The sequence below is a fragment of the Miniopterus schreibersii genome (assembly GCF_964146895.1).
Source record: "Miniopterus schreibersii genome assembly, chromosome: 6".
Taxonomy (NCBI): Eukaryota; Metazoa; Chordata; class Mammalia; order Chiroptera; family Miniopteridae; genus Miniopterus; species Miniopterus schreibersii.
In genome coordinates, this window is record NC_138107.1 from 12,969,484 (window position 1) to 12,991,519 (window position 22,036).

The 22,036-nt window shown below is 43.2% G+C and overlaps 2 protein-coding genes across 13 annotated transcripts in view; both read right to left on the reverse strand.

Annotated features, from left to right (window-relative positions):
• Nucleotides 1-896: 896 nt before the first annotated feature.
• Nucleotides 897-10,606, reverse strand: MRPS10 (mitochondrial ribosomal protein S10). 3 transcript variants are annotated; one of them, XM_081139737.1, is made up of 7 exons: nt 10,519-10,606; nt 7,409-7,473; nt 7,247-7,319; nt 4,693-4,829; nt 3,593-3,701; nt 2,179-2,268; nt 897-1,248 (listed from the first exon to the last, which is right to left on the reverse strand). In XM_081139737.1, the coding sequence occupies exons 1-7, from the start codon at nt 10,564-10,566 to the stop codon at nt 1,165-1,167; spliced, it is 606 nt and encodes a 201-aa protein (XP_080995863.1). In that variant the 5' UTR covers nt 10,567-10,606; the 3' UTR covers nt 897-1,164. The 3 variants fall into 3 exon arrangements, with proteins under 3 accessions (XP_080995863.1, XP_080995864.1, XP_080995865.1); XM_081139738.1 differs by having other exon boundaries at nt 7,247-7,316; nt 10,519-10,587; XM_081139739.1 differs by having other exon boundaries at nt 10,515-10,573.
• Nucleotides 10,607-14,550: 3,944 nt separating this feature from the next.
• TRERF1 (transcriptional regulating factor 1) overlaps nt 14,551-22,036 on the reverse strand; it is a 200,113-nt gene continuing 192,627 nt past the window's right edge. For 8 of the 10 annotated variants that reach the window (XM_081140330.1, XM_081140329.1, XM_081140326.1 and 5 more), the window contains exons 17-18: nt 21,696-21,943; nt 14,551-18,218 (exon numbers count right to left, since the gene is read on the reverse strand). In XM_081140330.1, the coding sequence (XP_080996456.1) occupies nt 17,894-18,218; nt 21,696-21,943 (573 nt within the window). In that variant the 3' untranslated portion in view covers nt 14,551-17,893. The remainder of the gene's footprint in view (nt 18,219-21,695; nt 21,944-22,036) is intronic. The other 2 variants (XM_081140333.1, XM_081140331.1) reach the window with 1 other exon arrangement.

A 22,036-nucleotide genomic window follows, 5' to 3' on the forward strand; every position in this document is an offset into this window, starting at 1 on the left:
GTCAACAAGTGAGCAGCTAAGAGAATGAGGCCATGGGCCCCAAGGCTGTAATTCTTTCCATGTTAATGACAGTAATGTAAGTCTGATACATAAGCAGTATGCATTCAAAACACGATACCTGATAGTAGGTCAGGAAGAGAGAATAGGAATTCCAGTTTAAGGGGGGGAAAAACTGAGAAGTCATAACTATGCCAAAGATGTGAAGAAAACTACAAAGGCGAGGCCCTGATTCTGCTGTAAAAAGGAAACGAATCACTCCCTTGGGGTTGATACATCAACAGTTTCAGCCCATTGTAGTCCTGCTTCTTTCAGGGCTTTAACTACTATTTAATTTCATGGAAAAGTAGACATCTCCAAACAAAAAGAGTACCATTTACCGAAAGAAAGAGGCCTTCTTATCAGTGAGGAACTTAATAAGGAAAATATTTTCTGTGCCTTGCACAATTTTCAAAAGCCGTTATTTCTATTCAATTTTTGGTAAGTTAACAAAATAAAAGCCTGTTGAATGAGTGAATCACAGGATGGGTGAAACGATACAGGCGGTAATTTCTTAAGAGCTTAAATTCCATTACAGTGATCCTTTTAGGCAGCCCTGCAGGGTCTTGGCTACAAAGGTTCAGTGCATGCCACAAGTACGCCTGGTCTACTGCAAAGTGTATTCAAGAATGGAGTGCTTAAACGAGGTGAAATTTGGAGGTCATCACCACCAAACAAACGACCATAGCTTGCACTAAAGTGAAGGTCAAAAACTTTAACTGCTCAGTGTTAAATTAATCAAATTAACCAAAGGTTCCTCCTAGGAACCTCAAAAGAAAAAAATGTATGTGAGCAGTATTTCAAACATTCAGTTTCAGATGAATGATATGATAAACATAAACATAAATCGACTCTTGGTGCACAGTTGTCAAAATGGTTTACTCACATTTGTTAAAATCAGAACTGGAAGGGTAACCTGTATAAAAGAATAGATAAGGTGGTTCTTCCCCTATAGTTCATTGTATCCCTAATGTTCCACCCCCTGCTGCCCACTGACCACGACATGTGGACTCAACAGAGCAGTTACATGGACTCAGAGCCGTCTCAGCTGGAAGCAGTCTCCACTTCAGCCCACGTGGCTGGCCCGCCCTCCTTTCAAAAGCCCGCGCAGCTAGTCTCTCTGAGACTTTATGACTTGCTTTCTTCTTTTTCCTCTGGTATCTTTTCCCAGATTGGCTCCTTGACGTGTTCTGGTAACCGTTCTAATTTTGTCTAAAAAGAGAAAAATGAAACTATAATAAAATGGGGACCTAATTCTTTGGCCACAAAATAGATTAATTTTGCTCCCTTAAATCCTCTTGACTCTTTTCTTTTACCCCTCTTATCTTTTTGTAGGCTTGGAAACAGAAAGAAAGCTTGATGGTGTATAAAACTCTGGCATATATAATCTATTTGATCCTCAGTGATCTCTAGGGACTGCCACCTAATGTGGTTCCCGTGTTTAAATAACTCCTGAGAGGCAGGGAGACTTCAGAGGCAGCTCAGGGAGGACGTGGCTGCAGTGCAGGACTCGGTGAGCTGCCACCACTGCACAGGGAAGTGGAGATCCCAACCACTGTGGCAACCCTGCCTCCAGGGCCATCATAGGCGCTCCCCTCCACTCAGTGGGCCAGGACCAGGCTGCAATGTATTATAACAACAATACAGATGGTTGGGGAAGGTCATCAAAAAGACATGACTGCCAGTTTGACCTGTGAGCTGAACCTGAGCAATAGAAGGTTCCTTGTCTCCTCCCGTGATTTGGAATGTGTTCTGCTTGCCTTCCCTGCTCCCAGAACCTGTTCCAAGGATACAGGCTTAAGAGAGAAATATGGTATTGAGACTATCTGGACTGGGTACATGAGTGACCCCAGTTAAGGTCTTCTGGGTACATGAATGACCCCAGTTGGGGCCCTATATAAACTTTTAAGATTTGGCAGGTGGGTACGGAAAGCTAATTGTCTTGCAGCTGCCCAAGACAAAGCAGGTAAGTAAGTTCCCTTGCTTATTAAACCTGCCACCTACCATTTGGAGTGGTCTGCCTCTCCCTTTCCTTGCCCATCACATCCAGGGGTGGTTTCACATTACACCTGGGAAGCTCCCAAGAAGGTTGTGACCCAACACAGATCTACCCTCCAACAGAGGTAGAAATTAACATCATACCTTTGTAACTTCCATGGCAACTCCTTCAGGTAAGTTTCGCTGAATGTATTCCAAGTAGACGTCTGCTGTACTTCCAGTTAGATGTTTTAACTGAAATTTCAAACATGAAATTGGTTCATGTTATGCTGTTAGAGCAGAAACTTTTAAGTTTTATTGGTAAAAGTGGAACAGTCTTTTCTTCTTCTATGAAATCTTACACAGAATCCCAACTGAAAAACAATAACTGTAGATTCTCTGTTTGAACTGAATGGGAGGAGCATGGCCCTGGACGTTGGCAATTCCTCCCAGACGTTGTAAAGCCAGGGCTCCATGGACCCCAGCTGGCAAGCATGGTATCAAACCAGTAAACTTACAAGAGTTTGACAAAACAAGACAAACGGAAACAGACTAGATTACAAGACAGAGTTAGTATGAGATTTTCTGCATGCTCCATGCCGAGGTGTTTCTGTGCATAAAATTTTGGGTTTTTATTTTCTATTTAAGGGTGGGACTACGTTTTAATTATATTTGTACCCTCAATGCCTAGTACAGTGCTTCCAATGTAAAAGATGCACAAGCACTTGTTTTAATAGCATTTATCAACCATTAATTATGTGATGGAAGTATACTCAGTGCTTTAGATAAATATCGCATTTAATCCTCACACTAACCTAGGAGATGGGTACCATTATTATTCCCATTCTACAGATAAAGGAATTGAGGTACAGGACATATGGCTGTCTGACTCCAGAACCCATGCAATCCTTAACCACAAGACCATAGTGACTGCACTAGTGACTGACCCTAGTGAATGCACTAATGAAGAAGATGAAAATTTTATTTATTTTTTAAAATATGTCTTTATTGATTTCAGAGAGAGAGAGGGAGAGAGAGATGGAAACATCAATGATGAGAGAGAGTCATTGATCGGCTGCCTCCTGCACACCCGCTACTGGGGATCGAGCCCGCAACCCGGGCATGTGCCCTGATTGGGAATCGAACTGCTGTCTCCTGGATCCTGCCTGGGTCAATGCTCAACTGCTGAGCCCCGCCTGGCCAGACCAAATGAAAATCTTAATGCTGCCCTTGATAGACATGGAAATCCAGTAAGCACGTGAAAAGAATTATTAGAACTGTGTGAAAATTTAACTAGAATTTTTGAAAAGCAAAAAATTCTAATGCTATCTTAGTGTATAAAAATAGTCAGCATAATTTGCATTATTGAGTTTAAGTATGAACTATTCTAAAGGATGGCTTTGAGTTTGATTTTCCTATCTGTTGCTCCCATAAACACAAAAGGACATTTACACCTCCTCTGCAACTATTAGGCATGAGCTGACGGAAAGGAAGTCAGCCCAGTCAACCCTAAAGGACAGGTTTGCTAGTATGAAATTTGGGCATTTCAAAAATCCCTGAATGTGTAGAATAAACTCACCTCTAAACATCTGTACAGTGTTCTCATTTCATACTGAACTCTGTGCTTCTTGAAAATATGCACTGATTTGAGAAGAGTAAATCGCTCTATTTTCCTTGGAGGTTCATGCCTGAAAATTAATGGGCAAAACAACATACTTAAGCTAAGTGAGGTTAAAACCTGAGTCACTGATACCAAAGCATGATTCCCCAATTGTGTAGGTCAGGCTCATACTCAATTACAGGCATTAACTACCATTTACAGACTTCCACTTGTCAGGACTGTCATCTATGCTTAACAACTGCTGCCATAAAGCTCAGGCCAAAATAAACACCTCAGACAGCAACACAAACATTTTTCCACAGACTCAAAATTGAGCCTCAGCATGCACGCAAGTGCACGCACACACAAGCCTCCAGCTTCTACAGCCTTGAAGTCCCTTACTGACCAAACACATGGACTGGAAAGGGTAACACCAGTGTGTTAAACACAGTTGTAATGTCTCTGTATATGTGTTATTTTAGGAAAACCTACAGATACATCGATAATCACAAAATTATAGTCAGTTATGGAAAACGTGGGTTCCTTGTGTTTTATAAAAAGGTGGACTAACAAAGCCTCAAATGGGCCTTGTTCTACATCAGGAGCAGGTGACACGACAAAGGAGGTAGTTATACTTGACCCTGCAGTGACTTCAGGGCCATATAAAGCTCACCTTGCTCAGGCATGAAGTTACTGGGTGAGTGGTGTTTCTCAGGGCAGTTTTGAAATGATGAATGTATCAACTGAAGACTATCAAATCAAAGGATCTAAAAGGAGTGCTTGTCCACCTAACTGCCTCCCTGCCCCATGGAGATCCCAGACTTGAGTGCTTCTTGGGTCTCCTTAAGTCTATAAAATTGGTAGAGAAAGGATTTCCTTCATTTTCCTGGTTCACTCATTCTAGTATTTAAACGTTCTGGAACACAGGAAGGGATGATCCTGCTTGGGATAATAGGGCAAAGCTACATCCTACCTATCATGAGTTCTCTCCATTTAAGAGCTCAGACTTAGCTGGAATCAGCACCATTTTCATGGTTGATCAGCAGCTGACAGGTCAGATTAGGAAAGACCATACTTACACTTTAATAGAGATACCAAGTTCTTTAGCAGCAAGCACAGCAAAATATTCGTAACTGTCTAACACAGCCTTATCATGGCCTTTTACCAAAACTGACAGGCGCTTATATAATGTGTCTGGTTCGTCAGAAATGGTTATCTACAATTTTAAAATAAAAAAGAAAAGTTTCACTTGTGGTTCCTGTAATAGTCACAACTAAAATTTTAACATATTACCCACAATTGAGCAACTTCAGAGTTTAGCAATAAATGGGGAGAAAAATGCTAAGTAACATTTTAACACTGTTAGCTTAAATATCTAGATACTATCACATTCAAATATGCACAACGATCCTTATAATCTGTTAAAATGCAGTTAGAATCAGACGGACTTTCAAGACAACGTACAAAATCACTAATGCAACAGTCTAACTTAATAGTATTGAGCCCCAAATTCACAATGGGAAAGGATTTGGGGGTCTGTTAACAAAAGTAGCCCGGTCAGAAGACCTAGGTTGAGAATTAAACTCTGCTACTTCGAGCTGAATGACAGTGAGCAAGTCATATAATCTCACCGCACTTTAGTTTTCTCATACATAAAATACAATACTGATGCTACAGCTCACAGCATTTCTTTAGAAAATAAAAAACACAGATTGAAGTGTTTATAAATGATAAAACATTGTTATAATAAAGGTGAGCAATTACTATTCATATTCTTTTTTTCAACCTCACCCGAGGATATGTTTATTGATTTTAGAGGGAGAGGAAGGGCAAGACAGAGCGACACACACACACAGACTCACACACACACACATAGAGACAGAGAGAAACATCGATCAGTTTCTTCCTGCAAACCCCCTACTGGGGATCAAGCCTGCTACCTGGGCATGTGCCCTGACCAGGAATCAAGCCAGTGACCTCTCTGTGCATGGGGCGATGCTTGACCAACTGAGCCTCACCAGCCAGGGCCATATTCTTTATTAGGCTTTATTCATGCGTGTTTTGCCTGCCATAACAGAAAAATTACTCATTTCTAATTAAAATGTTATGACACTGACTGTACATTTAACTTCCACCCTAATACTTAAAATCTTAGAAATCATGGGTTTGACATTTCTGATTTTCTTCCAAGAGATGAATTAACTTCACTTCATTCATCCATTAAACCAGTAATTTATATACTAATCCAAGGATTCAGGGTTAATTACTTTACCCCTGAAAGGAGATCTATTACCTAACCAGGAAGCTACACATTCACTATTCACTCTCAGTTACCCCAAATAGGGTTGCTGGAAGAACAGCATATACTGATATCCTATGGCAAACTTTGGAGGACAAGGGAAGGGGGAATACAGCCCCTACTTAAACCCTATTCTGATTGGGTTTAAAAAACCCTACAGGGTTTTAAAATTTTTTTAAATTAATTAATTAACTTATTTTAGAGATGGGGGGGAGGAAGAAAGAGAAAGAGAGAGGAAAAACATCATTTTGTTGTCCCACTTATTTATGCATTCACTGGGTAATTCTTGTATGCGCCCTGACAGGGGATCTAACTGCAACCTTGGTGTACTGAGATGACGCTCTAACCAACTAAGCTACCTGGCAAGGGCCTCCTACAGGGTTTTAAAGATATTTTGTATCTATTAAAAATACAAAAAACCAGGAGATTTCACATTAAAATTTAGATTTCAGTGTAGCTTGGAAAATTTAGTAAATCTGGCATCACTAGGTTTGATTTCCCACATGGCAATAAGTGGCTAGAGTAAGTAGCAGCTGCCTCACTTATAAAGGGCATAGCCGATCATTGTGACCACCCTGTCACCTCTCCTTACAGGCCCGTCCCATGCAGGCATCTGAGTTGGAGACCTGGGGTATGTATGTATATATATAGTCATGGAAATACACCTAGTATCTACTAAGTGAAAAAATGAAACAGCAGTACATTATGTATACACCATTCCATTTTGGTGTGCATGTGCATAGATATAATGATTACGTGCAGATAGATGTCTAAAAAGATTCATACTAAACTGTTAAAGAGGGTTATTTTTGAGGAGTGGAACTAGAAAAAATGGAAGTCTGTAAGGATTTCAAAATATTACAAATAACACAAAAACTGGGTTGAAGGAATCATGTCTCTTACTTAAATGAAACAAAGTTATATGGCTACTTCTGGATTTTACTTGTGCTACTGCTCTTTCTCACTGTCCAGGCCCAGGCTCAATGCCTTAAAATGAGAACAAAGATTTGACGGCCACAAGAAACAAATTTTCCTAGAACACATCAAGTATTCTGCATCATTAATTATGACAACTCTTCACATTATTCCGAGTTACAAGCAAAAGACTGCTCACTCCCAGTTATGTGGGGTGAATAATTTAGTCCTTTACAACTTACCCAGAAACCCTGAAAGAGAACATGAGCAACAAGGACATCAGAGAATACTGTACTCAGGCACACTATTCCAGATGAAAATTTTTTTAGTCATAAAGTGTTTGGGAAACCACGCTAAATAAAATAAGGAAAATTTATTACTAATGTAGTTCCTTAGGCCAAGAAATAAGGAGTACATACTGTAGGCTTGGTCAAATCCTTGGGAACATCAACATGTAGGTTTGAAATCTGTACCCACTTCATGTTGGTACTGCTGTGTGGACAGAAAAAAGAGGAACCTAAGTAAAATAGCACAAGAGCCCATTTTCTTGTTCAGTTTAGCATGTCTAATTACATACTTACAGAAGAAAGCCATCATTTTTGGATGTACTGCTCTTAGAACTGTTTACAGAAAAATCCCTCGAACCCTTAAAGAAAAAAGGAACACATTAGAATTAAAGTCAATCCCCAAACCATTCATAGTTTCCATTAAAAAACAAAAAGATGTATGATATTTCAAGTAAAGGACTATCTCATTATTTTAGATGATATTGGGGTAACTAAAATGCCAAATTAGATTTTATTAAAAAAATACAATGGTAGAATTGATAATAAAAAAGGACATTCAAAACACTAGGGAATCTATGTATTTTAAACTTTAGAAGAACTTTTTAAAATAAGTAATTTTCACATTAAAATAAGTTATAAATTAAATTTATGGACATCAAAGAAAAATATGTGGCTTAATTTTCCCATAATTTTTACAGATTAAATATAATTCAATATAATACTTATTTACCTCAATATTTTCAAGGAATAAAAAGTCTTTATAATTTAATTAAGAGTTGAAATAAGAATTCTGAAGTACCTTCTTTTGAAGCTTTCATACATCTTTTCCAGTGTATGTATTTCTTGGCTTAGCCAGGATAACTAGCTTATAAGTAAACTGACATACACACTGAAACTTACACCCATTCTCTGCTTTTATATCACTACTGTGCCTCATAATGCAACAATCCAGCCTTTCCAAATCCTTTAATGTCAGCTCCCCCTAGTGGATCAAAACTTCTAGTCATAGGAAGCATAGTACTATGTATATCTAATTTGCCATCTGTTTTTCCTTTAAGCTTTCCTGAGATTTAAATGTGTAGCCTGAGAAAGTGGAAGCATGATAGGATCCTTAAAAATACTTTGAAGATGATAATAACTTTAGCACAAGTGAAGCTTAATTAAAACAACAGAGGGTCACCTAAGTATGTTAAAAAGCCTATTCTTAGTTTACTGTCCTTCTTCCCCTCTTTTCCCAAGATGGAGGCAAATTAAAACTTTCATATTTTCCTTTGGATTGGGGGAAAAACAAAAAGAGGAGGAAATCAGGTCCAATACCAGGGAGGAAGAGGTTAAGTGCCACTCTTTACCCATGATCACAGAGAAAACTTCCCACATTTCTGCCAGTGATCCTAACAATTCAGTTGTGTGGAAAGACAACAGATCTAAGGAATATGACAATTGGCAATTATATTCACCAATTATAAACCTCTGCTTTTAAAAGTTGTAGGCTAAGTGCTGTTGAATTTCTTAGTTTTCTTTTTGAGGGGGTTGAAGGTTATCTGCAGACGTGCCTTAGTTTAAAACTTCAACCTCTAAACACCATCTGACTTTTCTTAAGAAGAGTGAGTCTCAAAGTGTGCTCTGAGGACGTCTGGGGAGCCCCTGAAACACTTTCAGGGGGCCTGGAAGATTGAAATTACTTTCATAATAATACTAAGGTTTTATCTGCAACTTTTCCACTCTCATTCTCTTATAAGTAGACAGTGAAGTTTTCCAGAGGCTGTGTGATGTGTGGTATTGTTAGTGACAAGGGGACCTGGCCCTGAGTGGGTCTGCCAAGGGCTGGCAGGTAGTGTGTAGGTTCTTGACTGCAGGAAAGATTTCACAACGTGAGTCCAGGTGATGTTTAGAGGACATTTATTAAAACTGAGGACAGTGAACCAAAGGGGTTAGGATAGAAGCAGCAACAGGAGAGATTATGCGGGGGAAAACGGGGCGAGGTAGAGCTGCTTTGGCTCACTAAGAAGTCAGAGAGAGAAGGGGGCCTTGTGGACAGGTTCATGGGGTTAGCCCGGGAGGAGCTGCTGCTGCCCACTGTTACCTGGCTGCAAGTCTTTTGGGTCCCTTCGAGTTTAGATGTGTACTAGTGGGGAAGATGGGGGGGGGGGGGGACAGGCACAGGCCTGCTCCTTAGAAGGAAAGCCCATGCTGGGATCTTCATTTTGAGGGTTTTTGAAGGCCTGGGGAGTTTAGGGGACATCTTTGGTGATGATCTCAACAGAATATTCATCAGTTTTATGCTGATGTTCTAAAATGAGATTTATTCCCTTAACTTCCCCTGTTCTTGAGTGTGGTTTGCAAATGGCACTAATTGGATTTCTTCTATCTATCTTCCTGAGTGGGATGATTTAAGCTATTTACCCTCTGGTTATGTAAACTGTTTACTCCTAAGTGTCCTTGGTTACAGAAGATAGGATTTAACAATTTTCTAGATGACTGTAAACTGCTTGGTCGTTATCTGCCTCAGTTTCCCTATTCCACTTATCCTGGTTTTCTAGCCTGTCTCAATATGAATAAAGAAGCAGAGATGAGAATCCAGCTGTCTTCTTTTAAGCCAGACATGAAAGAGATTTGCAAAAACATAAAACACTGCCAGTCTTCTCACCGAATTTGTTTTGAAAAACATTTCTTTTTCCATAAAAATGTTAATTATGTTAACATGTATTAACATAATAGTGTTACTTTTAAAGGAATAAGCACTTTAAAGAGTCTCAGTTTTATTGTCTAATATCGATAACTAAACCCCACAACAACAAAAGTTCAGTTTGGAGTCAACCGTTTTTAGTGTAAAGGACTGCTTAAGTTTTTGTTTCTACTCCAAAGAACCGCGCAGAGGATATTTCACTCATTCCTCTGACTTCAGCGCCTCGCATCTAAATCTCAAAACCCCTGGATAGGAGGAAAGCACCTCAATTTAGTTCCGTGGGAAGAACCAGATCTCGTCCCACGAGCTCAGCCCCTAATTTTCTCAAGGCAAGTTTCCTGTTTTCGGAGCCCCGGGTTATTTTGCAAACGTGAAAAGAGGTGTGTGTGTGTGTGTGTCTGTGTGTGTATTTTGCAAACGTGAAGAGGGTGTGTGTGTGTGTGTGTGTGTGTGTGTGTGTGTGTAAGGGTGGAACGTATGATGTTCAATATCCTTTCCAGCTCTGTCATTTGTTCCAGCCTTTGCTCTGACTTACGTTTTACCCCATGAAAGAATTCGAGAGAAAACCAGGCCCTTTCTTGCCACATTATTGCAAACGAGCCGAGGTGCAGAATAAAATCGGGGAAAACTCCTGACGGCCAGAACGACGGTTGTCAGCCAGACTTAGTGGCAATGTCCCTGTCGGCGCGCCTAGTGCCCCAGTCTGCCCGGTACCTGCCTGCCAGAGACGCCGGCACACGGCCCCGAGCGCCGCCCGCGCCGCCATCTTTCCGTCAGCCTCGCACGATCCCTTCCGGGGTCACAGTGCGTCCTCCGACCATAGAGTCCGCGGAAGGACAGACTGTACCCTGTGTTCCGGCACGGGAACGACCATAGAGACGCAATTCCGGCCTTCGTTAGGATGCAATTAGAATCCCGTCGGCTTCCCGCGGTTCCTCCGCCCATGTGCAGGTAGTGACCAAGGTCCGGCAATATTTTCCTCTACAAATCCTGTCTGTCCTCTGTGGCTCCTGTTGTGTTGGAGGCAAACATAACGCGTGCTTGGAAAAAACCCCCGCTTGACAGCGGTTATCTCTGGGTAGTGGATTAATGGCTGATGTCTTTAACTATTTATGCATTTTTCAAAATGTTACAAAGTCTGTATTTCGTTAAAATAAAGAAAAGTTTGCCACTCCATTGAGTCCAGGCCCCATCCCGCTTCCTCACGGCAGTGGCCTTGTCGTTTCCCTAATCCCCCCTCCCGTCCCCACAGCGGCTGGCGTTCCGCGCTCCAGGCGACCGACACCACTGTCCTGCCGATCTTCCTAAGTCTTCATTTCCTTGTGCTGCTCTAGTATTTCAGAATTCGCAGAGGCCTGCACCCAGTACCACGAGGCAAAAGGTGTTACAGACAAAAAGTGTCAGGTTATTAACGTCCACCACAATTTAGCTCCAACTGAAAGGCTTAGTAACTGAGTTTTTCTGTAATAAAAATTTCTTCCATTTGCCCAGCTCTCTAAGCTTTATTTCCCCGAGTGCTTTCACAGAGGCAGTTTAGTATCACTGAAAACCCTGGCCTTATAATCGGGAGATCTGGGTTGTAAACCCAGGTTTCCCATTTAGCTGAGTGACATTGAACAAGTTACTATAGATATATCTCTAGTTGATATATGAGAAAACCGACTCAGTTTTCTCATGTATCAACTAGAGATGCTAATAATAGTTCCTACTTCACAAATAGCTGCTATGAGGATGAAGCGAGATACTGACGTATGATGTTTGCTACAATGCCAGGCACATAATAATGCAAATAGATGTCATCCAGTATTTGTACCATAAAGTTGCTTCTACCTCACCCGCCTCACAAGATTGTTGGGAAGATTAAAAATTTAAAAGTCAAGTTTATGGGAACATTTTGTAGCATTTAACTAAAGCATTGTGCAAATGTAAAGCCCCCCCCCCCCCTAATTTGGAGGCTAGTGAACCAAGGAAGAGAGAATGATTTGCCCACTGTCACACAAACTGATGAAAGATCTAGGACGAAAACCCACTCTTCCTGCCCCTTAGACTGGCCTCTGTTTACCAGGACTCAGTCCACGTGAAGGTGTGGCAGAGGTGCCCAGTGCGGTCCTACCCCAGAGCATGGAAACCACACTTTACAATGTGTACCTCTGCTGTGCTCAGCTCTGCCACACCTGACAGGCTGCCCAGTGCCCTTTTCAGGTTCCCTCTGTGAACGGTGACATGCAAAGCTGGCTGGTCTCTCTCAGCCAGTGGGGTTCCCAGCAGCTCTTCAACTCTGTTGCTGCTTCTGAAGTTTGGACCAGCCTATTTGCAACCTCTCTGATGGCTCCTCAGCCTACCTCTGTCCCCTTTGAGTCCCCCTTTGACATTACAGCTTGCCAATGACTTTCACCTATGCTACTTAATCTGATCCTCACAAGAAGACGGACACTTTATCCTAATTTTCTAAGTGAGGAAACTGAGGCTCAGAGATGGCAGTGACTCACAGAAAGTCATACCGTTGAGTTAGCTGCAGTTGAAATAGTTACCATCTTCAAGATCCTAGTTCAATGCCTTTCCACCCCTGCAGCCGGCTGGTGCCAACCCTATGATCAGCTCCAGTTCTATTTAAGTCTCTTTGGGTACAAAGATTAGAGATTCCCATTTCCCCACCCTCTTGCAACAAAAGGTATTTAATTTTAAAACATATGTGTGGCCGGGACTGCTCTTACAACTGGATACGTGGGCTCAAAGCACCCTTAAGGACTGGATACCCTTTCCATTCCTGTGGCCAAACATGGTTTCTTTATTGATGGGCTCTCTCTGCTTACAAATAGTTTCTGCTCCTCAGAACTCTGCCTTGCATGTGGCCACTGCTTGCTGCCTTTGGCTCATCAAGAGTTTCCATTCATGCTCTCAAATGTGGGAATTTGACTTGGTCCCCTCATTTTCCTGGGCTAAGCCATGCCATGTGTCACCTAATGGCCTACGGGTCTAATAGCTTGGAGTCACGTGCCAACCCTGGTCCAATTAGTGGGGGACAAGGTGGGAGTCATTGTGAGGGGCAAACCCAGGTCTTGCCAATGGTGAGGCTGTGGACAGGGCTCTAAGTATGGTGTGTGGGCAAGGACCATGTTCAGAAGCTTGACCCATTGTAGGTCTCTTCCCCACCACCTGAACTTTCAAACCTCTCACCTACCATAGATGGATAGGAGGTCAAATAACTCAGGAGAGTTGATGCGAGTCCAGCTTGCTTTATATCCAGGAAAAATAAAAGTATGTGCACCAAATATTTCTGTTGTATCATATTTGATTGCAACAGTGGTTCTATTTTAAAGGATAGTCCTTTTCTCTTGGTTGTGATGGTTTCATGGTTAACTCCAAACTCATCAAGTTGTATACAATAAATATGCATAGCTTTTTAGTCAATCATACCTCAATAAAGTAGTTAAAAATGGCATTAATGCCAAAAATAAAACTGCACAAGCAGAGGAAGCAATGACCCAAAACAGCCAAAGGAGAGATGGATACTGCCTGTAACAGCCTGTGTGCCAGAATGCAAAACAAGCCCGTGGGGCTGTCGGGCCTTCACAGCTCAAACAGAAACAAACACTTCCCTTGGGGTGGGGTGGGGGAGAACAGCCCTTTTCAAAAGATTCTATCTCATATAAAGGAAATAATCAGCCCTTGGGCTCTTTTATACAGGGATGTCTGTGATCCAAAGATCACTGTGGTTCACTTAGGAATATATTATTCAGTTTCTTAACATGCCTTCCTAATTGTTTTGCTGTGTCAACATTAAAGCTCATCCTCATTCCTGGAGCAAACTTCAGCCAGCTGGCTTATGGCTGAGGAGTCTGGAATTCAGAACTGACTTTAGGTAACTTCAGGTTTTATTTACACACACACACACACACACACGGATAAGCATGCCTGAAAGATTAGCGATAATTAATTTAACTAATAGTTGAGCTCCTAGTTTAAATTGCTGTGTATGTGTGGGTAATGGTGAGGCAGTTCAGTGTTAATAAAGCATGACCTTTGCTTTTCCCAGCGGTGGACTTGGATCAGTTCCCAGGGTCCTGTATGCTCTTTCTAAGTATTGAATTCTTTGGCAGGAAGGAATGATGTCACAGTCATTTTTATACGCTCAACTCTCCTGGGTATAATACAGTGTGGAATAGTGCCTGGTACACAGGGCTCCCGAGTACTGAATGGATGACTATAACAGTAGGAGAAGCCTTCAGATTGGACACCTGAGCCCCTGGAAGCAGAATTTAAATTTACAACACTGGCCAACACACAGTGCTTCTAATAGCTGCTTAACACTGATAATGAAAGTAAAACAAAAGAACCTAGAAGATCAAGGTCTTAACAGGTGTGCCCCACTTAAAGCAAATTCTGTATAGAATCCAGAATTTCGGATTTCTCTTGAAGTTTATTGTTGACCATTGAAAAGTAAACACACTCTTTAGAATCTGGAAATCCAGATTAGCAAAGCATGCAGACTGTGAGACACCTTTGTGAATACGAGCCGCCTAATGGCTAGAGACCACCAACTCTCCAAGTGGCTCATCCACGGCTTGGCTCGAGTAGCAGAAATTTCTGTCCTGGCCTCCAGGGTGGGGCGGGCGCACTTTCATGAGCATTAAATCCAACCCGCACACCTCTAAACCGGTCTAGAGAAATCAACTAACAGGCAAATTAGCATTTATCCAGCATTGAGAAGTCATTTCAGTAGCTAGAAATAAGGAATGTTTAAGCCAAGTGAAACTCAGAAAGATAACATTTTATTTTCAGAGCAGCTGATGCAATATTGAGTCAGGTTTTCACAAATAAATAAGACAGTGGCTATCTGGTTACATCTCTATTTGAAAACTGCCTCTCTATAGGAACTGTCATAAATTTTTGTGGCTAATGACTGGAATCTTTTAAGTAAAGGTCTCCTGGCTTTCTATCTGGAAAAAAAAAATTGTGATAATTTTATAAAATACTTATCACTGGGGAGGGGAGGGAGACCAACCTAGAATGCCCCAGATGTTTTTGTTTTTAAGGAATGCACCTTTTTAGCACAAGTCTATAAAACATCTTTATTTATTTGTACATGTGATGTTTAAATATAACTTTGCTTTCAAGCTTCAAACTTTTTTTAAACCCCTGGTAAAATAAGACTTTTGGTTCACCTTAACAAAAACTGACCTAGGAAGAAACATTTTTAGCAAAATGTATTATAAAATTCACTAGAAAATACTGCCCTCTTTTTGCCAAAATGTTACATAAAATCCTTATTAAAAATACACACATTACAAAAGAAAAATTATGAATATGCTATACATAGTGCTTTTGATATGGACCAAGGGACCTGCATTCCGGAGACAATACAGTTAAGCACACTAGATATTATGATGTCAACTTATAGTGCAAACCTGAATAAATTACATCCTGAAATGGGAAGGCATGCAAGTCATTTGCTGAGAATAGAACATAACGAAGCCAGAACAGGAAGCAATCACAACCACTATTTAAAAATGTTTTCGTTTTTATTACATTAATTTTTTTCAAAAATACTTTTCTTTACAATAGAACTCCTAGAAAATATTTACAACCTTCCTCTAATAAAATATAACAGCAGTTAAATATATTTGAAAATAAGATGGGTTTTTCCATAAAATATATCTGTTAACTTTTTATATACAAGCTTTCTCAAAGAGATCTAAATTCACTAATGAAAAACCATCTGATAGTAAACAGTAACCGTGAAGACATTGACCTTCAGGAAGAGAAGTTCTTTGGGGCGGGAAGGGGTGGGAGAATCTAAAACACAACACATACATGCAGACAGAATCATTTCAGGAAAAAAAAAAAAAGTACAATGTTTTACTATGAAGTCAATTCTTGAAGTTGATATTGTCAAAAAATACTAATTCAGGAATTTGAACTGTCTCATTAAGGAGGAGTTCTTTGGTTATTTCAAGTCAAAAATGCTTATACTATACTGCATGGAAAATCAAAATTAAATTGTGCATTATATTTCTGCCTTGGCAACTCAAGTTTATTTTTAATGTTTAAAACTGGAACGGCTGGGCAAGTCTCCAAACAGAACGAATACGTTTGCTTTATAAACATTTTCCTGGGTGTTGGCTCCTTTGATAAATAAGCTTTCATACACCCACTAGCAGAACCATTCCAGAAGCACTCTGACATCCGCAAGCAGGGGAAGTAGTCACTGGGACAGGCGCCATCAGCCAGCGTCACAGCTGGCATAGCTCTGGAACGGTTCTGCCACGAAGCTGACACACAGCGCCCAGGCAGGTCTGAGATCAGAACATACGAGAAAACGACCTGTCTGAACGGCAGCAAAATAAAACACCCTTTTCCCCCTAAAGAAAAGATGTAGGAAACCTCCAAGACCTCTTTTCTGAAAACAGAATGACTGAAATGAAAAAAACCTTAGTATTTATCTTCTGCCCTTGGCTTTCCTGAGATTCAGAGAACACTGCCTGTGTGGGGCCGCCGCGGGCCAGGAGCGTGTGCTAAATGCTTCTGCAGAGTCAAACTTATCCTCGGGCTTCCACTGACATTGTCTCTAATGCCATGTGCCAGCAAAGGGGCCGGGCATGACTGCCACAGCCACAGGAGCCAGGGAGCCAGCCTACCTGGGGTGGGCAAGGCCTGAAAGCCCCCTCTCCGGAAGTCACGTATTAAAGGGGGGTCCTCTCCGTGCTGGGGCCTTGTCCCAGACTGAAGGCGGACACTCATTTGCCTCAAAAGTGGGACAGGTCAGTCTGACTCAGCTCAAAAGCCTGAGCTAAAAGACATTTTTGAAGGATTACAGGTTTATTACCTTCAAGTACGAACAGCAACCCTGATGACAGGGACAGGAGGAGGCAGAGTTATGTAGCTTGGAAGATTCTAGAAGTGCTTTGGTAAACAACTTTAATGAGTACATTCACTGTTTGAATGCAAACATTGTAGCTAAAGTGGTATCTGAAATCATTTTCGTTGGCCTTTAATGCTATTTCCCGTGAATGTGCTATCCAATTCCTTAGAAAACCCTTTCTTCATCGTTAGCGTCACGGTAAACTTCGGTCCAGCGTGGATGATCACGGCGAAATCCCGTGAGTGCGGTTTCACAGTGCTTCCAAACGGCCCGAGTCGTTTCCCAACGCCACTGACCACTAGCAGTGTTGCAAGACAGAATGGGCTCTTCTGCGCCAGCTTTCGGGCAGAAGAACACTTCTTGGCATTCCAGGGACTTCAACGTGTGCCTCTCAACCACCCTCCCTAAACACTGCCCTGGCAACTTGATAGTTGGGTTATTTTCTTCCAGATGGGCCTCCAGTGGGCTCTCCCTGAAATAGCTCTGCAACCCGGGGAGCCAAGCAGCCCCGGGGAGCGCGGAAGAGGCCTCGGCACCGCTCCACGGACCAGGTCTTCAGTAAATCCCTGCCTGAAACTGTACGGCACTCGGCTCCTAGAAACAGGCCAAGTGATAGGCAAGGCAGCGAGAAAACTTAATTCTCCCATTTGGCCAACTCTTCAAATGACGTGTGCAGAGGCGAGCATGGCACATGAGGCTTCCTTAGCTCTGGGGAAAGCTACCTCCTAGCACAGTCTCCTGGCAAAGGCGCCAAGTTCACGGCACCCCACAGAATGAGGTTGGATCAGAACAAAGATACCTCTTGGTGGGAAAGGAGGGCCAAGGCGCCAGCAAGAAGAGGGCAGCCTGCTTCGTACAGACACACGCATTCGCACACTCACCGAAAGTTTGGGGATAAAGGCAACTGGGATGGTTGGCATCTGAAAGCAAAAGAACACGAACGTCAGGTCCACTCCCTGCTGGGAATGAGTTCACGGGAATGCAGCCCAGATGAAACACCTCTTAAATAGAGTTGTGCCAATTATTTATTCCCCCCAACCTCCCACAAAAAACAATTTTTTTTTCTTAAATAAAAGGAAAAGAAACTGGATTTTTTTCTTCTAAACCTGAATAAAATGACCACTTTTTAAACAGGTAGTTTAAAATGGTTACAAAACAAGCAGGCAGTCCAGGCTTCCTGATGAATGGAGATGGCCAGAAATTTTGTCGTCTCTAGGTGACAAACGTGCCTTTACAGCTCCGTGTCGCCCTGAAGCAAAACTGGATCTTGCTCATCCAAGAGGAGGTCGGTGTCCACGACCTCGGCCTCTTCCATGACGCCTCCCAGCTGCTGGACAACGTCGTCGTCGAGGATGTCCACGTCCTTGATGGGTTTGAGCAGACTCAGCTGGTCCAGGGGCAGCAGCCGCGGCGCGCCCACCGGCCCCGTAGTCCTCTCGATGGTGGCTGCCATTTCTGCCGCAAAAGCCGCCTTCTGAGCCTTTTGCCTCTGCTGCTCCTCCTGCTGCCTGTGAGTTTTCATGTGTGCATTCCGGCTTTTGATCTTGAAGAAGACTCTAAACATGAAGAAAAAGAAGCGTGTGAACTTTAGAAGGAGATCTGGGAACAGGGACGCACGGTCCAACATCTGTTTGGGCTGGCTTGACAGGGTGCTTGGCTCCTCAGCTCCTAGGGCCTCCTCCCTCGGGGACCTGCCACCTCTCTTCTGTCTTCTCCAAGCATTACAAGGGGACAGGGACAGAAACACATTTACACATGACAGGCTTCCTTCCTTGGCGACGGAGGAAAAATTCTAAAAGGCCTTCCTGTCCATCTGCGGTCTGGAACACAGGCCCTTTCTCTCTCCATCACTAACCAAGTCTTTCGATCAACCTGAGAATCCCCGAGTCATGCTGCCGAGTTCTAACAGTTCCCATCGAGAAACAGCCCATCACCCCCCAGCCTCTGGCCCTGTTCTTCCAGTCGGAATTCTTTAGGCTCTGCACACAGTGGTATAGCTCCCTCCAACTGGACTGCTGCCCCCCCACGTCAGCCCAAGTGCTCTTCTCAAGGTCACCAGTAATTCTGTGGCCAAATCCAATGGCCGCCCTTCTGTCTTCACTGTCCCTGACTTCTGAGCTGCATCCACTGTTCCTTTTCACCTGAGACTCCTTCTTGTTGGCCATCCTATTATCATTTTCTACTGTTTGCTTTAGAATGAAACAGTGGTTGTCAGCTGGGGGTGACTTTGCTCCCCAGGGAACATCTGGTAATATCTGGTGACATTTCTAATTGTTACAACCATGGGTCAGGGCTTACTTCTGGCAAATGGGTAGAGGCCAGGGATGCTGCCAAACATCCTGTGAAGCAGTGGGCAGCCCCTCTTCCCCAAACAAGGAATTATCAGACCTGAATGTCAGTGCTGAGGCCAAAAGCCCTGAAATAAGGTTTACAAACTAGGGTCAGTGGGCCAAATCCAGCAAGCCCACTGCCTGTTTATGTAAATGAAGTTTTACTGCAATACAGCCATGTCTGGCCTTCATGTCAAAATATTCTATCTGGACCTTTTTCAGAAAAAGTTTGCCCAGATGTGAGACTGCCTGCTTATGGAGAGGGGGTGGTGTAAACGCTCTATACTCATTCCTGAACTCATAAAAGAAAAAAAAAAGAAAAAAATCAAAATCTGATTCCTAAGACCAGAGTCAGAGTTGATGAATCACAGCTGGACACATGGAAAATGAATTTCAGCAGCTAAAAGACGCATTCTGTGAACATTTACCTACTGTTACTCCTAGTTGGGAAAACCACAGGAAATAGTTCTATTTCCCATAAAATCTTAACTGGAATTATGGGAGAAAAAGGTCCCAAGTGCCACGGGCAGTGTTTCCCAGTGGTTAGGGCGTCAGCCCATGCACCGAAGGGGTTGCGGGTTCGATTCCTGGTCAAGGGCACGTACCTTGGTTGCGGGTTTGCTCCCTGCCCCCAGTCGGAGCCCATGTGAGAGGCAACCAGTCAATGTGTCTCTCTCACACTGATGTTCCCCTCTGTCCCCCTTCCCTCTCTCCTCCCTCCCTTCCACTCTCTGAAAAGCAATGAAAAAAAATATCCTCAGGTGAGAATTAACAACAAAACAAAACAAAACAAAACAAAGGAAAAGGTCCCAAGTAACAGAAAAACGAGAAAACATTTAATGGATGTCACTGAAAGAGTCAGAAAGCTCAAAATACTACTTTTTGTTAAAAGGCCCTTTCCTCCACCTTACAGAATAGGGAGCGGCAGCCTTTGAGATGAGTGGAAGGCGCTGGCTCCTCGCACAGGAAACCGGCTAGACCCCTGGCCCGCACGCCCCCAAAGCAGGCAGGCAGGAGGTGATGAGAGTCCACCTGAGCAGTTTTCATTATTTCAAGTTAATAAACCCCATGATCAATGCCGGGCATTTCCTCCACGGTGACATGAAGATGGTATCACGTCCTGGCTCTGAAGGACATCAGAGCAGAGAGGAGGGCACTGACGCCTAAATCCACCTTTCCCACCTCCACGCTTCACAGAGGCAAGAGAGACGCTGCCTCCAACTCTGGCAGGGCCCCTGGACCGAGTCAGGTGTCCTCAGAGGCTTAGAACCCGGCCGGGACCGGCCTGCATGGTGTCAGTCCCCACTCAGCCATGCACCATGACAAGCAGCTTAACCTTCTTGTGCCTCAACGCCTCTGCTTATAAAAAAGAAGGTACTGAAAGTACCTACTTTAAAGGGCTATTGTAAAGATGAAGTTATTCAATACAGGCAAAATCCCTGAAAGGCGTGCCAGGCAAATAAGGGGCAGCTCCTATGAAGTGCCTGAAATATTCCATGAGAATGTATATTATGAAGTTGGCCTCATTCATTCGACTAGGGATGTTTTCCTGGTAGTTTCAGCAGCTACCTGGTTGGCATCTCTCCAGGTAATATTACTCTTCCCGTTGGAGTCACTGGAGAATATAGGAAGAGAAACCCGGCGAGGGTCCTACAGGATGCCACTCATAACATATTGCCTGACCCCTCCCAGCCAGGCAGACTCACTGAGCAATAAACTGGAATTCTACACTGGATGCTGTGGGCGGGAACCACGTGCACCTCACCATCAATGATATGTTCTATCTAAAGTAAATAAATAATCAATGTAAACCAAAAGGAGGGAGCAGTGGTCAGGAGCCCGGGTTCTGCACCTGAACACAGCTGGGTTCAAATCTCAGCTCTGCTCTTACCGGTGGTGTGACCTGGGGCAAGTCATTTTACCTAACTTCCAATGCTACTTTGTAAAAGAATGATTAAAAACAGGATCTGTACCACATGGAGTTTCTGAGGATTAAATGAGCTCATGCACATAAAGTATATAACAAAGTAAGTGCACAGTAAATGTTAGCTGTTATCATTACCACCCACAGTCAGTTTCTCCCTCTTCGCTGCTGTTTTAAATTATCCTTAAAAGAGCAGAGATGCCAAATAGCTCTTCTCTCATGAGTCAACTCTGATCAGTTGGTTGGGCCAGCCTGAAGCATTATGATGGAAAGGATTTCAAGTGTTGTGTTAATGTGGTAGCAAAAGTGCAGCAGTTGATTGGTGATGTCTGCATGGGCACAGGCATGAGCAGCAGTGGCAGGAAGGCCATCTCTGCTACAGAGAGCTCCTGGTTAGGTGTCTCAGAGCCATTCTCAAACTTAACAGGGATGTAGAAAGAGCAACACTAGTGACTGTGGTTTGGGTGTGATGGTCAGACTTTGGCATCGGAGTCCCATCCACCATTTATGGAAAAGAGTAAAGTTTTGTCACTAGAGGTTTGCTCTCTGACGATGTCCATCCTCATTAGGTTTAAGACGTCAGAATGACCATATTCTGAGTCAGAGACAAAGTCCACCCACCCCGAGGCCTCATGCAGACCCCATGGACGGTATCAGGGAGAACTCCGACAGTCCAGGTTCTTTCTCTAACTGAAGAAACCTCAGGCCATCTTGGCCCAGCCCCCTGAATGATTATCCATCACAAACTCAGATTCAGTCCCTGGTCTAGTTCTACCTACTTGCCACACTCCTTGCAGGGGAAGATGGTGGTGGGGTCTGTCTCGCCGCTGGTGGTGCTATGAGAGGGCGAGCTCTTCACTGAGCAGTACCCGCTCTGGGCACTGCCAGGCTTCTGCTTCCCAGAGGGGACAGCACCCCGAGCTTTGGTCACCTGGTTGGTGCCACCGTGGATGCGGGCGTGGCCATTCAGTGCCTGTCGGGAGCTGAACACCTGGGGAAGAAAGGGAGTGACATGACATCTACAGTCCTGAAAAGGAAATTAGGGTTGTTAGTGACTCAATGGTAAAAACACGAGATACCTGAAACAATGTCTAACGACAGGCACAGGGCTTTTACACAG